Source organism: Syngnathus leptorhynchus, chromosome 20, assembly GCF_054491065.1.
Source record: "Syngnathus leptorhynchus isolate UIUO chromosome 20, UIUO_Slep, whole genome shotgun sequence".
NCBI lineage: Eukaryota > Metazoa > Chordata > Actinopteri > Syngnathiformes > Syngnathidae > Syngnathus > Syngnathus leptorhynchus.
In genome coordinates, this window is record NC_141214.1 from 5,117,392 (window position 1) to 5,133,131 (window position 15,740).

Genomic DNA, 15,740 nt, shown 5'->3' on the forward strand with positions numbered 1-15,740 from the left:
TTTGTTTTCCACATTGCATTAGCAAACTCTACCTCCGTGTCTCAAATTTCCTTTTAACCAAACATTTTCCAAAACAGATCTAAAAGTGTCAAAAAGTAACAGTCAACAAGGTAATTAAGTGTATCATTTTATTTTCAGAACACTAAAATGTTGCTCATCACTGCTGTTTGGAAGATGAAGAAATCTCACTCATTGCCCTGGTCAGGATCTGTACTTGATTCTGGTCCACTTGGTCTCTGGGTGGGCATCGTAGGGAACAGGCTCTGAGCTCATTTGGGCCATTGGGTCCTTCAGGCGCCTGATGGCATAGCCACCGAATCGGATAGGGATCATCAGGACATTTGTGGGCGCGTAGCGTTCTCCGTTAAGCCCCGCCTCCGACGACCCACCGGTCAGCTGCTGTCGTTTACCCTGGAACACCATCTGGCCATGCTTGAAGTTGTTTTTCAGATAGCTTGCAGGTTTTTGACCCAATAGGACTTTGGTGGCAGCGGCATTGGCAGACGTTTGCATGTAGGCGGAGTATTTGCGCATGCCGTAACTCTGCAAGTTAGGAAACTTCCCAATGGAGTGGTGGCCACCTGGTTTCTTCCATCCTTCAGCCTGTCCCACTCCAATGTTGGATTGATGTGGTTTAAACCTGCTCTGAGAGCCTGAACTTGCAATGTCTGTTGAGAGGCGGGGCTTTTTAGGAACGGCGCTCTGGAAGGGCTTGGCCAAGGGGGGCCGGCGAACAACCTTGAGTGACGAGTAGCCACTGAGAAACGACTGTTGGTTGCCATAAGTGGAGATTCCGCCATTACCGCTGCTTTGGGCCAAGGCTTGAACACGGGAGGCTTGTCTGAATTGATTCTGGGGAGGCTTGCCGGCGTGACTCAGAACGCCGTCGTCATCATCTTGCACAAAGCCAACATAAGACTCGCCTTGAGCTATTAAAAAAAAAAAAAAAAAAAAAAAAAAAAAAATGCATCTTCAGGTTACTTGCATACATCTGGGAGCATTTCTATAAACATTCAGGAAGTCTTTAGAGTACATTCAAGACTATTTAAGTCACAGCTGCAATTCAGCACAGTCCAAAGAGCTGGAATTTTTAAAATGTGTTCTTTAATTGATTACTTTTATGAATTAACTCAAGTTCACTCCATTAGTCATTCAAAAGTGTTTGCACTCACCTTCTTGAGAAGCCCACAAACAGCGAACATGTTCTGCTCCAAGTAAGCAAAGGAGCAAGATCCTGCACACACACACACAAAAAAAAACAACAACAACACCTTAGATACTTAAATGACTCCCATGAGCACACACACTTAACTTACCCCAAATAAATTCCACAAGCCATTTGTGAAGGGAGCCTGGGTCAACGCAACAATGGCAGGACAAATAAACCCAAAGCGATCGACTTGCTCTGTGCCTGCAAGCCATGCAAACACAAGTCGCTACTTTTAAAGCGCCCACTCGGGTCCTAATGGGCCTGATGGCCGTCAGGTGTGTGGGACTTAATTGGAATTTTTACCTGTCAGTGTTGAAAAAAATTGTGTGCAAGTCTTTCATTTGTAAATTTATACATATGGAAAGTATTGAAAAAAAAAAATCAAGAAAATATTTGAGTATTTATTCAAAGTTGTTACAATGGGGAAAGAAAAGGGGAAATAAGTTTTGGGGTGTGAATTTTTCAATATTATTTCTACGCAGAATTAGAAATATTGCAAATATTCGTTTTCAAAAATATTTTGAATGTTTTTTAATGTGTGTTGTTTTCCATAATTTGAATTTTTACCTGTCAGTGTGGAATTTTTTTTGTAAATTTATAAATATGGAAAGTATTGATAAAAAAAATCAAGAAAATATTTGAGTATTTATTCAAAGTTATTACAATGGGGGGAAAAAAAGGGGAAAAAGGTTTTGGGTTTTCAATATTATTTCTATGCAGAATTAGAAATATTGCAAATATTCATTTTCAAAAACAATGTTGTTTTTTTAATGTGTGTTGTTTTGTTCATACTTAAAAAAAAGAAACTATAGAGAGGATTTCCTTTCCTTCCTGTTCTCATGCGACTGATGACCGCATGAGTGCAGTGGCTTACATCAAAGACACAATTTCCTGAAACAGGAAATAGCAGCGGCGACCGCTCGTTTCTCTTTTCTCTTCATCTCAGCAGTCGTGATTCTTTCCAGTTCCCATGCAAGACACTCAATGTCATGTTGCCTTCGACTTCTTTGATGTCAGCTTTCACTGTGATGTAACCGAATTGCATGCCAACCTTTTTTATTATTCAATCAATTCCTCTGAATGTTGATTTTATTTTTTTTTTTATGTGATGAAACTCTCGACCAATCTAGACGCCAGGAATTCTGACAAATCAGGAAAAACAACTATAATAAGAATAATAGTGTGACCTCTTTAAGGTCTTTGAGAAAAAAAAGCAGATTTGATGACGGTTGTCTTTAAATTTAAAAGCGTCTCTTGAGTGCACTATTGTCTTTCCCAGACACGCCGCTCGATTCCAGGCCGAGCTATCGACGCGTGAAGCAGATGATGAAGTATTGCGCCGCTTGCCGCTTTCTTGTCTAGTCTTTAAAATGGGTCAAGGCCATTTTACAGAACACACAGGAAGTTTTTAAATGGCGCAGATGCTCCCTTTTTGTGATAACAATATACTCTGCCTTTCTTCAAACGCACAGAAATAGGACAGGGGGGGGTGGGGCACTTTGTTATTTGACTCCCCCCCCCCCCCCCCCAAAAGCTTGTGACATGTTGCATAACAGCAAATTATTGCCTCGCCCCATTCACCCCCCCCCGGGACCCCTATGATTAAGAATGATGACACTTAAACAAAAGCGGCTGTCGAGTGCTCGATTTTGTCATCGCAAGGGAATTTTGTTTTCTTTTGTCATTTGAGTCGACCTTAATGTCTGCGCAACTAACGAGCCAGCATTAGTTTCTCTGTGTTCACTTCTAATTGTTAACTCCAGAAGTTTGGTTCATCTGACGGGTGATTAGTAGATTACCTAATCAATTGGAATACAGGAAAATAAGATATTAAAAAAAAAAAAAAGAATTATTTTGACATAAAAATGGTTAGCCTAACATAATCTTCCTACCATTTTGCAAAAAATATATATATATTTGAGCAAATTATTGGTTTTATTGATTTGTCCTGACGTGAGACAAAAATGGTATCGGAACTTCCAAGTTTTTTTTTTTAAACTACATTGTAGAGTTCAACTAAATGAGGCTAGTTGTCAAGACAGCGCTGCTTTGTCATTTTATTGCGGTATTGCACATGCAGTAAAATGGTTAAGAAGCCAAAAGAAGAATGCTTCGTCTTTGGCTTGGAACAAAAAAAAAGGAAGCTTTTAGCTTAAAAACCTGCAAAGACAGCAAAGTGAAGGGCAATAAAGTCATTTGTAGCCTCAACTCAAACATACAGAAGGTATTTCCTTCTTCTTGCGACCCCCATAAAATGTAAATTGAAGTTGTTCTTGCTGTATGAATGCTGCCCGCTGTTGTCCGGAATCATCTGTGTCTTATCATGGGAAGAAAGAAGAAGGCGAAAGTTCCTTAAACAGAAAAACATGGCTTTCGGCCTCCGCGACTGGTTCTCATCATTGTGGCAATAAAAGTCAAGGCGTCGAAACAAAGCAAGTCTTCATGAAAAAAAAAAAAAAAAAAAGGGAGGGGGCGGTGCAAGAGAGTTTGGAGAGGCTCTGCCTGGGCTGAATTATCCTTCTTCCGAATGCAAAGGACTTGAAAACAATTTACATGCATAAAGATTTACACAAACACACACATTCAGAAATGCCTATATGTGTAAATACACAACTATATACATCCACCATATATACTATATACATCTCTACCGTATGGAGCCCCGTGTTTGACTGGCGACCAATCCAGGGTGTATGGACTTGAGGCACTTGCTGTTAACGTGGAAGACAGAAGTCATGAGTTGTGTTTCCATTGTCATGAACTGGTTTGGGTCTTCTTACATGTCAGTGCTCGAGGACACCTGGGAGAGTCGGGGGTCCGATTCGAGCTCGAAGCGGTAGTGGTAGCCCTCCCACACCTCCCTGCAGGCGTCACGCATGTCGTACACACGTTTCTTGATGCCTCTGCGGTTCAGGTAGAGCACCAAGAGGAAGACCAGGCCCACCAGACCCAGAACCAGGCCCAGGAAGACGTAGGAGGTCTGCAGGGCTAGGTCGGCGCCGGCGCCCCTTTGGCGGCACCTCAGGCTACCGGAGGCGCCCGCTATTGAGAGGAGAGAGGTGTTCCTCAGGGCGGAAGGGAAGGCGCAGACCAGATGGTCGGGGTCGCGGACGTGTCCCTGGGAGCGGTTGAGCCAGCGGGCGAGAGGTTCGATGCCGCACGCGCACGTGAAGGGGTTCTCATCCAGGAGGATCTCGGCCTCGGGGAGCGAGTCCAGCTCGCGCAGGCCCTCCTCGGGGATGTTCTTCAGAGAGTTGAGTGTCAGATCCAGCTCCCGGAGAGATTCCAAACCGGCCAGGGTGGAGTTGCGCACGGCAACTAGGGAGTTGTTGGTGAGCAGTAGTCGGCGAAGTCCGCTCAGGTGGGAGAAAATACGTGGCGGCAGGTAGATGAGGCCGTTGTGTGAGAGGTCGAGGCCGCGTAGAGAGCTCAGGACGCTCCAGCGCAAAGACGTGGACAAGTCCAGGACGGCCGAGCGGTTGTAGAGGGCACGGCTCAGGTTGAGCTGGCGAAGCGATTGGTTGGCTACCGCGAAGGCTTCTGGGTGGACCACCGCCAGCTGGTTGGAGCTCAGGTCCAGCGAGCGAAGACTCGGCAGGCCGGAGAAGGCGTGCGAGTCCACCTCGGAAATCCTGGAGGATCGATAGGTGGAGATTTTCTTTTGGTCTAGGTGACGATTAGCATGTATACATGGATTATTTCATGGAATCATTTCATCACTGCATAAAGTTGTATTTGCTGAAATATTTACTTGCAGGGTTTATTCAAATATTAGCTTGAATTTGATCAATTGCAAAAATAACATTTACAGAAAAAAGTACCAAATGAAATGATTTAATAATTAACAGAAATTAATATAAGTTACTATTTTAAATGACAAAAAATATAGAATTAACACAAATAGTACTCATTTTTTCTTCCAATTTCAACTTTTTAAATATGACACATTCTTCAAAAATGTGTAAAACCCACAATCAGAAAAATGATTCTGTCGCAACAACATTTTATAATATTTCTAGAAGAGATAGAAATATACCTGTTATTGCTTAGTGAAAGGTTAGTGACATTGTCCAGGCCCTTGAAGGAGTCTGTGCCGATGCGCGTGATGTGGTTGCCGGTGATGAAAAGGTTCCGGGTGTATCCAGGGATCCCGAGCGGGACGCTCCGGAGGTCTTTGGCCACGCACTTCACCGTGTGAGCCACCTCGGAGCACTCGCAGCCCGTCGGGCAGGAGGACGCCGGAGCCGCCGGTGCGTAAACGGAACCCAGCAGGAGCAGGAGCAGGAGCAGGAGCAGGAGCGTGCTGCAGAAGAGGCGACTGGGGCTCAAGTCCGGCATGTTGGGTAAGAAAGAACGGATGAAGACGAAGGAGAAGATTACATCTCCACCGGCTGCTGTCCTGAGTGGCCGCACGCCTCGAGTGTGGAGCCGAGCACTTCCATGCAGACACTGGAAGCCACGAGTGGGGGTTGTGGACTAAAAGCCCGCGTGTGTGTGTGTGTGTGTGTGTGTGTGTGTGTGTGTGTGTGTGTGTGTGTGTGTGTGTGTGTGTGTGTGTGTGTGTGTGTGTGTGTGTGTGGTGGGGGTTCTTTGCAAGAGAAAGGAGACTGGGCGTCGCTTATTTGCAAACAAATCAAGTTGAGAAAAAAACAAGAAAAAAAAGAAAAAAAAGAAAAAGAGCATCGCGCACGTATCCGACTAAGGAGGAGCTTGAAGTTTGGGGGCCGGATCCAGATCCTGTGGGTCGGCCTCAAACAGAAGTGATGTTCTCATCTTTAAAATAAAAGATATTCTTTTTTTTTTTATATGCATGAAAATGATTCAAAATATAAAATCTAACTGAAAAAGCCCAAGTCAAAACAATTTTGGGTTGGATCTGGTTTCAATTTAAAAACAAATGTGGAATTCAGCCGAATCCAAACTGGACTTTCAAATTGATGTTCAAAAGTTACTTTTTTTTGTAATTTTTTGATGAGGTGGCTACTTTCATAAGGTTGCAGTTTCTCTGATGTGGATTTAAAAAAGCATGTCGGGGGACTTTTGGCTTGGCTGCTCACTGGATGTTTGCTACCTTCCCACCCAGGTGGTCAGCAGCAATGTGGGGTGAAGGAGGGGGTGGGGGACCAGAATTGCGAGGGGCCCTCCTTTCATGTGCACAATAATGGCCCCTGAGTGAGACTTTGCAGTGCGGGCAGGGGGGCGGGTTTAAGTATCAAAGCAAGGGACTAAAGAAGGAGAGGGGGGGGGGTTCTTTTGCTTCCTGTGTATCCTAACCATTTATAATCATTTTAAGAACACGCTTAGCAAGAAATATTAGGATGAATGCATTTTTAGAACAATAACAAAACACTTTTATTATTATATACAGTATATGTTCCAGAAAACATTCTTGAGTACCTGGCAGGATTTTTCTGCATGGAACTAGTCTACGGTTTTGGGATTAGGGAGTCTCTGGACCAGCCTAAACATATATTGATAGCGTAGCCCCCCCACCCCACCCCACCCCCGCCGTAGGTCTCCACATTCCATGACCTGTTGGCTCCTGGTTACTTGCAAGGCACCACAGTGGTGGGACGGCTTCAAACAAAAAAAATGAATGATTGAAATTTTGCAGCATCTGTTAAGGTCAAGTACTGTACAATGTAGCTTATGATGCTAGCTGGCTAATTAGTGAGTAGAACGGAGCACCTTTTGAGAAGAAAATGATCATTTGCGACTTGTCTCACACATTTTGAGTCCATCTGTTTGAAATGTATTCAGCGAGAAAAAACCCGAGCCATCCTGGCTACCTGCTGCTTCCGAAAAGAAGGGGCTTAAGGATGATTGGGAACAACGGGAGGATTTGGATGTGCTCAGCACAGCCATGGCAACTCAAGTGGAGTGACACCCATCATGTGGAATTAAATCGGCAAAAATAACATGGGGAAAGAAAGGCCGGAGAAGAAGAAGAAGAAAAAAAAGACCCATGTACTCAAGTTGAACAAAATGGCTTGCTCTAATCAGCGTAATTTTCCTCAAATACAGCTGAAATGAATAATGGGGTCCTCTTAACCTTCAATAAATACTTCACCCAAAATAAATATTTTTCAGATGGCTGTCATTACTAGGCTGCAATTATTATTTTTTTCAGAGGGCTAAAGTGTTTCTAGGTGGCAGATATGTAAAGCGAAAGAATTTTCGTTTCCTTCAAATTATATTTCAATGATAGTCTCATTTCTTGACAGCGACAATGAGACCAGGCACTACGGAAGTGTGGTTTAGCAAATTTATATCTTATCGTTATTTTGTAGGTAGGTCTGAAACGTATCCAGCGGGGTCAACTGGACTTCTTTGTAAAAGGCTAGTCCTGGATCTCTCATATTTGACACGGTTTTTAAAACACGGAGTTTGGCACTGACCCGCATTTTAACGGCATAACGACATTCACCCCGAGGCAGCAATGGCGGTTTAAATTGCTAGCGAAAAAAATCATTAAAAAGCGGCAGACGGGAAGTTCTGAATCGTGACACTAAAAGCAGGTTTTTTTTTTTTCTAAAAAGAGATTTCGATTATTATTGTTAGAAATTGTGTGCGTGGCAGTGGTGGAGGTGTTTGTGTGAGACATTCATTCCGGCGTCTTACAGGTTTTTCCCCAAAGTCTTTTCTTGACATAAAAAGGCCTCACTTTGTTTGCCGACATTCCCTGGGGGAGGTCATCGGAGATTGATGACAAGCGCCACTGTCACAATGACGCCCAGCAGCATGAGGAAGGGCAGCCACGTCTTCAGGAAGCCCGCGCAGCTGGAAACCAAAGCGAGATCAATACAACTCCAGACACAAACGCTAGTCAAAATACTTTCAATTGTTTGTGCCTTTGGAACGGTACGGTTTTATTTTTTGGAGTTATTCAAATTCGTCTTTTCGATTTAACAGAGGTTACGCAGCACCACCGTGAGACGTCACGTTACCTGACGTGCTTTCCGTGCAGCAGTACCAGGAGGCAGAGCTTGACCATGTTCCACGACGTACTGTTGTCGTAGCGCATCAGGTTGAGAGCCATGGCCACGTGCGAGTGGCAGTTGTCGCAACACAGGTTGTGCTTGAAAAAAAATTGATCGTAAAAATTGTTATGCAAATTTTGTATGTAGAATATGAGTGGGCAATGTTCGTACCATCCTGTGTTTGTACTCCTCCGAAGCGTCGTGCACGGCAATGTCCCAGGCGCTAGAGCCACTGGCATATACTTTGCTTACGTCCAGCATCCAGTATCTCCAATAACAAATGACAATGTTGTGTAGAAGTCAGGTCAAGAGAGAGAGAGAGAGAAAAAAAAACAGATAAAACTCACTTTGTTGGTTTTCCAAAAGCCATGTTGTCCTCCTGCATGACAAAAGAAAAGCTTCTTTGGGTGGTGTACACACGTAGAGTACGTATCATCCAAATTTGATGACTTACGGATACAAAATAGGGTCCAGCAAAGTCTCGGATAACTCCAACTGAAGTGCAGATGCCCATGTGCCCAATAAATGGAAACAGCCAACTGGCAAGGCAAAAGAAATAGTCACATCATTGAATTAATTATGCAATAAGAAACATCAAATGTAGTATTTGGATAAATTGATGCAAAAAAAAAAAAAAAAGCTAGGGGAATAAACTATGCCAACATCATAACTATTGTGCATGATACAACATAAACTTAAATGAACCTTCTGTAATCTTTTGCATGTACACGTTCAACTATTTGATGTTTCAATAAGTTAGGTTTTGCACAACTTGCGGCCCTTTAACAAGGAGAATGATCAGTTTTTTGTATGTTCATATAAAATAAGAAACGGGACGTTTGACAGCTAGCTTGCTAAGCAAACGAAGCTGTCACTTGCGTTGCACCACATCCGGGGAACTTGCCCAAAAGAAGCCTACAACTTAACTCACGACAACACGGGGATGGGGGTCCACACGATACAATGAGGGAAACGACCGGCCAGCGGGTTAATCTTTTCCGACGCTATGTGATAGTTCTTCATGGTTTCCGCCTTCTCGGTTAAATCGGCCATAGTTAACTAAGGCAAGAAATCAACTTCCTGCGAAACCACACGTCCCGCCTACGACTCTACTAAGCTAGACAAACGCACGGGTAGAGATGCTTCCGTTTGAACTTCAAAATAAACTTGGTCGTCATCTTAAACGTGATATTCGTACAAAAACGTCGATAAATAGAATACTATAGGTAGTAATAGTTGGTTAAAGAATCGATTGCGATGCAGGGCAAAAGTATTGATGTAATGTGTAAAATTATAATCTTATTTTGAAACAAATCACCCAAATTGGACACATACCTCTGGGTTTTTTAAAACGCAGAATTCATATAAATTTAGACATATTGGACTTTATGGTATAATTTCAGGATTATTTTTACCTGTTAACCTAATTTGACGTTCTCTTATTTTTAAATATACGCAATTATTACTGGCGTCTAATTAGCACTTCTTCTGTTTTGTCAAATTTACATGTACAAATTATACTGCCTTCTGGTGGACAAAATGAACACTTGCACGGCCAGGCCAATAAATTAAAACATGAACTCATGATGCTCAGATTAATGACATTTACAAAAGAAAGATGATGATTTGAGTTACGAGTACAGTAGACGCTAACATTAAGTCGTATTTTGGTTCACTAAAATATAGACAATTATTTTTAGGCTGCAATTTGGCAACTCAAAGCACTACATAAGTGGATATTATCAATGTTTTGCCCCCCCCCCCCCAACTACAGTACAAAGACAATCTCACTATTGGTGTAGCTGTAAAGTTGCAAGTGAAGCGTTATCTGCAAACAAAAGGCCAGCCCAAGGATCCCCCCCATGGGCTTTCCACGCTCCATCTCGGTGCCCATTAGAGGTGACAGGCCATATATTGTACACGGAGAGCCAAAACAAAGTGCTCAGCAAAAATAAGAGGAGGGTATTAATAATAATAGTCGTACCGGTGGCAGGAGAGCTCTGGGAATTCTGCCGCCTCCACATGATGTGAGTGCAGCCAATTAGAGGTGAACCGCCATGTGTTGTCCTTTTCCCATGCAGTCAAAGAGAAATGTCAGCCGTCTGCTGGTAGCAAACACATCTGGGGATAGAAAGTGGACAGATCACATTCAAAAGAAATAAACATGTGCTTTACTGTTTGGTTTTATATTTGTGGAATAATAAAACTATTGTTTTGGTAGAGGCCTCAGGAACACAACAGCAATGATGTGCAAAACAAAGGATGTATGTAAATTGGTCTAATTTTCTTATTAAAGATCTTGAAAGTTTTTTATTTGAATGTTCAGTTAATAGTTATGGGCGTGATGTAACGACATCGATAAACAAGAAAAGCTTGTACAACTTCAATGCTGCTACACGCTGTCACTGGAAGTCTCCAGAATATTGTACGCAGTCTGCTGGTTGGTAAGAAATGGATCATCTTAAAATGAAGAACATTTCTTACTCATTTATATTTATGTGTTAGTTTACATTTATTGTATTTTTCAGTCGATCTTTTGCTTCTATTATTAAGTGCGTGTCTCCAAAATGCAATGAAGAATTTTTAAGATTGCTTTTTAAATGAAATTTCTTTTTTTTTTAAGTTTGGATAAAATATGTTTTGTATGATAGATATTTCTATTTATTGCTTAATCAGTATCTCCCAATGTTATTAAATATTTTTTATCAATTTGCTTTTATTTAAATTTGGCCAAATTATGCACAATAACTAATCAAGCACAATACATTACATTATAATATTATTACACAATGAAAATATCAAATAACACTAGAATTGGCAATTTCTGGAGAAATTGCGTGTGAAGGCGAAGGCACTTCACACTATTGTGGGACTCGAAATGATGATTAAATGACATAAAAATGGTAAATTGATGATTAAATAAAATAAAAATGGCACGGCATTGATGATGATGATGAAAATAATTATTAAAATGTGTTAAAATTGAATGAATGAAAAATTAAAGAATAAAAAAATTATCGCCAACCGGGATCGAACTCCCTCGCGGAAGTGGCTCGTGTTCCAAACGCCATTGTATTCTTACTGAGCTAAACAGCGACTTAGTGTTGGTGCGGTGAAATGATGGTATTAAACAAGAAATAGAAATGGTGAATGCCGTTAAAACGGTAAAATGATGTTTTTAACTTAAAATTAAATGAATAACTAAATGAATGAATGAAATATAAATAAATAAAAAATAAAAGAGTTAAATAAATGAGTTAAGGAAAGAAATCATGAAAAAAGTTGTCAGATGACAAAATTCGAACTTGAACGTCGCTCGTGTCTAATGCGCCATTAAGAATGAATGGGGGATTTTAAGGCACAAATTTGCTAATTATGCAAAAACGGTAAATGTTATGAACAAATAAAATACTAGCAGTCATGCCGTGAATTTTTGGAACGTGTGAAAGTTGGAATGGAGTGAATCGGTTAAAGCATGTGGGAGTAGTTAGGTGTCAAAAAAGTGGGAGGAATAAAGTAGGATAATAATAAGAAGAAGAAAAATAAAGTAGAATAACAATAGTGTGAAGGCCTTCGCCTTCACACTAATAATCGCATAATAATCCAGTCACATCATCAAAGTTTCCTCTAACGCAATAGGCGAGTCACACATTTCAAAATAAAAGCTTGCGTGATAAAACAATTAGATTTGCATTCAGTTTCCTCATTTTTTCCATCAGTGACTGTACTGGCCATAACGGAATTACACAAAGGTTTAACTTCACTGCTGGCCTTTACAGTAATTCTTTCACATTTTTATTTTGACACGTTAGCTTTTTATATTTGTTGGTCATGTCAACCTACTTTTCAATGCACTTCCGTCGAAGAATTTGACACCGCCCTCCTCATCTGTTGCATATTTCTAATCTGGGCGTGGAAGAAGACAGAAGACGCACGGACGGACAAACGCGGCGAGGCAGTCCTGTCTGGTAAAAAGGGAAACCGACACGGTAAGAAAAAGCTCCTTCACGACAATATAACATCAGGGCAAACTTTTAGCCATTCATAATAGCAGAATGTGCAAAGGAAACAACTTTTCCAAACTTCTTTGCCACTCATGTGGACTTGAAGACGTCACTTAACTTCGGTGTTCTGTTGTTCCCCCCCCCCCCCCCCCACTTAAATAATAACTGGGAGCAACGGTATTTTGGCTTGACTCATATTAAAATATAATAATAGTATAAAATAAAATGCTGCACATACAGTTATCAATTCATCCATCTGGAGGGGTGGAGTCAGTGTGACGTCATTCACAGGACGGAGATACCTGACGATGTAAATTCCTACGTTCCATAGTAACGCCATAATATGCACTCCTCAGCCACCCTACTAGGTACTCCGCAACTAATTTATTCAAAAATAATTATTTTTATTTTTGTAGATTTTATGTACTGTGCTGTATTTATTTCCCAAATTGTCAATCTGACTTTGTCTGTGGTGCCTCACCAACCACGAACCATGCCGGATGGATCTTCAGATGACTATTCAGGATTTGAATCAGTTCTGAAAAGGTTTTTGGTACTTGTCCGCAGCTTCCCGCCGCCATGACGACCATCGTGATGGAGCGAATTGGGCGCCTCTTCATCAGCCTGCAGCACATCAAGCAGGTTCCTCGGCTGCTGACCTCCGAAGCATCTCCCTCCATGCCCGGCACCGTGCGCGACACCGAGGTGCCCCACTTCTTCCGCGAGCGCTACGTCGGCACCGGCTACCGGCCCCTCCACCAGTGTTGGCGCTACTACTTCCTGTCCGCCTTCCGCCGCCACAACGAGACCATCAACATCTGGACGCACCTGGTGGCCTTACTGGTTCTCCTGTCCAAGCTGAGCGACGTGGCACAGACGGTGGATTTAGCACAAGACCGGCACGCGTGGCCTCTGTTGATCCTCATCCTGTCTGCGCTTAACTACACAGCGTGGAGTGTGGTGGCGCACCTCCTGGGCAGCAAGTCGGAGATGTGCCACTACGCTTTCTTCTTTCTGGACTACGTGGGTGTGGCGCAGTACCAGTACGGCAGCGCCGTGGTGCACTACTACTACGCGGCTGAGGAAGGATTCCATCGGTGCCTGGGTCCCATCTTCATGCCCGTGTCGGCTTTTCTCAGTTGGCTTTCGTGTCTGGGCTGTTGCTACGGGAAATACCGGAACCACACACTCCCGCCTTGGGTGCGCAAGGTGGGCCAGGTAGCGCCGTCTACCATCGCCTACATGTGGGACATCAGCCCTGTGGTCCACAGACTCCTCCTTAGCAACCCTGAAAACGACCCAGCCTTCGTGCACCACCTGGGCCACATCGCCTTCTTCTTAGGCTGCGCCGTCTTCTTTGCCTTCCCCGTGCTGGAGCGCTGCTGGCCGGGAGGTTGCGACTTCCTGGGTCAGGGGCACCAGTTGTTCCATATTCTGCTTTCTTGTTGCACCTTGTGTCAGATCCACGCTTCGCAACTGGACTACGACAATCGGCGACAGGTGTACGCGCTGCTCCACGCCGGAGACGACGCGGTGTTCTTCGTCGCCCTCTACGGCCTGACGCTATTCATGTGCATGTTCATCGCCGCCTTTATGCTGAGAAAGGCCAAACGATTGCTGGACCGCCAGACCAAGTCCAAGTGAAATGACTCATGAGTCAAGGGCACTGATACCACCACGAGTACTACTGAAAAATATTAGGTACACCTGAGATAATTGATAGGATACCGTCGATACCGCTCTCTTAATGGATCTCAACAGAGTGTACATCGTGTCATATTTTGTATTATTTCCTAATTATAATGACCGTATGTATTAACATTGAATTGGCAGTTATTAACGCAGAATCTACTCGACTGCGATGGCCAGCTGGTAAATGGGACGATTACGTTTCGGTACAATATCAAGCACTTGAGATGATGGCTAAAACGCTTATTAGCACTTGCTTCTGATTATTTATGCTTTAATTTTGTGTATTAAGGGAAGATGTCTTTTTAATAGCACTTTTACAAGACTTGAAAAGACTTGAGACGTTTGTGAAGAAGCAGGGATTTCACGTGATGTGTCTTACGTCGCCGGTATTTTATTGACAATCGGAGAAAGGGGGGGGGGGGGGGGACACACAAGTGCCGTGACATTGTTGTAACATGTTAAATTTATTTCAATGGGGCCAACTTTACAGCTTGTTTGAATGTGGAAAAATCCAGTGAACGTGCCTGGAAAATTCACAGCGCACCTCCAGCCGGTATCATTGTTAGGGATCATCATACTAATGACATAATATAGCACGTGTGTAACTTAGCCCCCGGTGTCGTCGAGCTCCATTATTTTCTCTGACAACAAAAGTGTTTTGTAACCATCCAAACCGACAGTTTCCACGAAACGCCTCCACCCGCTTGATTTGCTTTCACACGTTCCAAAAAATACAGCGGAAATCCCCCAGAAGTGGAGAGTTGGTTTTTGCTGTTTTTTTTCTAGAATCCTAAAAAAAACATTTTCACAAGGTGACTAAGCTAAAGCTTTTAAAAGGGTAAAGGGCGCTTGTTTATTTAACTGAGGATTTAGCTGAATTAGCATGCTGGCTAAAATCATCACTGGCAAAGGATGAGTAGTTTTACTTTATTTTAGTTTCCTCTCTATGCTTTTTTTTTGAGATAGTGACAATTTGACTGGAATGAAAAGATTCACTTTTACAATACTTCCTATGGGTTTTCCCCAACTTGCACTTTTATTACACAACGGTGAATTTACTGCAAAAGAAGTGAAGCACATGTCTGTTTTAGTTGCCGTTCTATAGTCATCCTCGATATTCGTATGCGGCACACGGGGAGCGTGCAACCGATTAGCCGGCCTCACCGCGGCGATCTCGCGCTGCTTGTTCCGTCTCCATGGCAGCCTTCTAAAAGTCTGCGTTCCACCCGGCTTGGCCTCAGCTTGCATATGAACGCACACCGTGTCGACGCTCCCGTGAATGAGTGCCTCGTTGGACACGGTGGACAAATAAGCAAAATGCGTGCTCAGGGCTGAGAGATAACCTTTTTGTACATGAGGGAAAACAATTTCTTTGTACTGAAGGGATGTATTGGTCAGAAGATATATAGTGTTTTAATGCTACATGATAGCACACCCTTAAAAGTGAACTTTTATATCAAATGGATTTTGAATGTACTGGGTTCTTTGCTTCAGGTGTGAAATAAACAACTAAGTAAAGCTATTTTGATCTGCTTTGTTTTTAAAATGAGTTTGTGAGCTGGATTTTGATGTGACGACTGGGCTAGTTTGTATATGAATTGCGCCACATGCACTTATCTGCTACCCCATTTAAAGTGAAAGACATTAAGGAGCGACCCCTTGTAAATAAAAAGTGAATGAGCAGACTGATGGAACTGTCTAAACTCGCCAACATTCCTTTTGTGTGACTCACAGAAGACAAATGTGAGAACCAGGGCCCCTCCTTATCCTTGGCAATAAGTTCTCCACCTCAATTAAACTCGGGACTTAATGATGCTGAAAACATTGCAAAGCATTCGACACGCTACGCCACAC

At 42.8% G+C, this 15,740-nt stretch overlaps 4 protein-coding genes across 6 annotated transcripts; 1 reads left to right on the forward strand and 3 right to left on the reverse strand.

Annotated features, from left to right (window-relative positions):
* Nucleotides 1-114: 114 nt before the first annotated feature.
* On the reverse strand, nucleotides 115-1,475 carry LOC147041045 (uncharacterized). Its single transcript, XM_085901508.1, has 3 exons — nucleotides 1,317-1,475; nucleotides 1,173-1,234; nucleotides 115-929 (listed from the first exon to the last, which is right to left on the reverse strand). Exons 1-3 carry the CDS (start codon nucleotides 1,337-1,339, stop codon nucleotides 202-204), a joined length of 813 nt encoding a protein of 270 aa, XP_085757634.1. The 5' UTR covers nucleotides 1,340-1,475; the 3' UTR covers nucleotides 115-201.
* A 1,688-nt stretch (nucleotides 1,476-3,163) lies between these two features.
* Nucleotides 3,164-5,884, reverse strand: tpbg1b (trophoblast glycoprotein 1b). 2 transcript variants are annotated; one of them, XM_085901344.1, is made up of 2 exons: nucleotides 5,247-5,884; nucleotides 3,164-4,842 (listed from the first exon to the last, which is right to left on the reverse strand). In XM_085901344.1, exons 1-2 carry the CDS (start codon nucleotides 5,546-5,548, stop codon nucleotides 3,987-3,989), a joined length of 1,158 nt encoding a protein of 385 aa, XP_085757470.1. In that variant the 5' UTR covers nucleotides 5,549-5,884; the 3' UTR covers nucleotides 3,164-3,986. The 2 variants fall into 2 exon arrangements, with proteins under 2 accessions (XP_085757470.1, XP_085757471.1); XM_085901345.1 differs by having other exon boundaries at nucleotides 3,164-4,876; nucleotides 5,212-5,884.
* Nucleotides 5,885-6,026: 142 nt separating this feature from the next.
* Nucleotides 6,027-9,297, reverse strand: tmem222b (transmembrane protein 222b). Of its 2 annotated transcripts, XM_085901347.1 has the most exons (7): nucleotides 9,122-9,297; nucleotides 8,645-8,729; nucleotides 8,538-8,569; nucleotides 8,362-8,458; nucleotides 8,158-8,288; nucleotides 7,875-7,990; nucleotides 6,027-6,787 (listed from the first exon to the last, which is right to left on the reverse strand). In XM_085901347.1, the coding sequence occupies exons 1-6, from the start codon at nucleotides 9,241-9,243 to the stop codon at nucleotides 7,903-7,905; spliced, it is 555 nt and encodes a 184-aa protein (XP_085757473.1). In that variant the 5' UTR covers nucleotides 9,244-9,297; the 3' UTR covers nucleotides 6,027-6,787; nucleotides 7,875-7,902. The 2 variants fall into 2 exon arrangements, with proteins under 2 accessions (XP_085757473.1, XP_085757472.1); XM_085901346.1 differs by having other exon boundaries at nucleotides 6,027-7,990.
* A 2,783-nt stretch (nucleotides 9,298-12,080) lies between these two features.
* On the forward strand, nucleotides 12,081-15,536 carry paqr7a (progestin and adipoQ receptor family member VII, a). The gene is made up of 2 exons (XM_085901477.1): nucleotides 12,081-12,179; nucleotides 12,762-15,536. The coding sequence occupies exon 2, from the start codon at nucleotides 12,774-12,776 to the stop codon at nucleotides 13,836-13,838; it is 1,065 nt and encodes a 354-aa protein (XP_085757603.1). The 5' UTR covers nucleotides 12,081-12,179; nucleotides 12,762-12,773; the 3' UTR covers nucleotides 13,839-15,536.
* The last annotated feature ends 204 nt before the right edge of the window (nucleotides 15,537-15,740 follow it).

Excerpts from the sequence above, each read along its gene's own strand:
- LOC147041045 (XM_085901508.1), bottom strand. The coding sequence starts at position 1,339 with ATGGCTTGTGGAATTTATTTGGG. Across the intron at positions 1,235-1,316 it reads GCTTGTGGAATTTATTTGGG|GATCTTGCTCCTTTGCTTAC; the intron begins GTAAGTTAAGTG and ends GTGTGTGTGCAG. Across the intron at positions 930-1,172 it reads TTTGTGGGCTTCTCAAGAAG|CTCAAGGCGAGTCTTATGTT; the intron begins GTGAGTGCAAAC and ends TTTTTTTAATAG.
- tpbg1b (XM_085901345.1), bottom strand. The coding sequence starts at position 5,548 with ATGCCGGACTTGAGCCCCAGTCGCCTCTTCTGCAGCACGCTCCTGCTC. Across the intron at positions 4,877-5,211 it reads TTCTAGAAATATTATAAAAT|ACCAAAAGAAAATCTCCACC; the intron begins GTTGTTGCGACA and ends ATCGTCACCTAG.
- tmem222b (XM_085901347.1), bottom strand. The coding sequence starts at position 9,243 with ATGGCCGATTTAACCGAGAAGGCGGAAACCATGAAGAACTATCACATA. Across the intron at positions 8,459-8,537 it reads GCTTTTGGAAAACCAACAAA|ATACTGGATGCTGGACGTAA; the intron begins GTGAGTTTTATC and ends TTGTTATTGGAG. Across the intron at positions 8,289-8,361 it reads AGGAGTACAAACACAGGATG|CACAACCTGTGTTGCGACAA; the intron begins GTACGAACATTG and ends TTTTTTTTCAAG.
- paqr7a (XM_085901477.1), top strand. The coding sequence starts at position 12,774 with ATGACGACCATCGTGATGGAGCGAATTGGGCGCCTCTTCATCAGCCTG.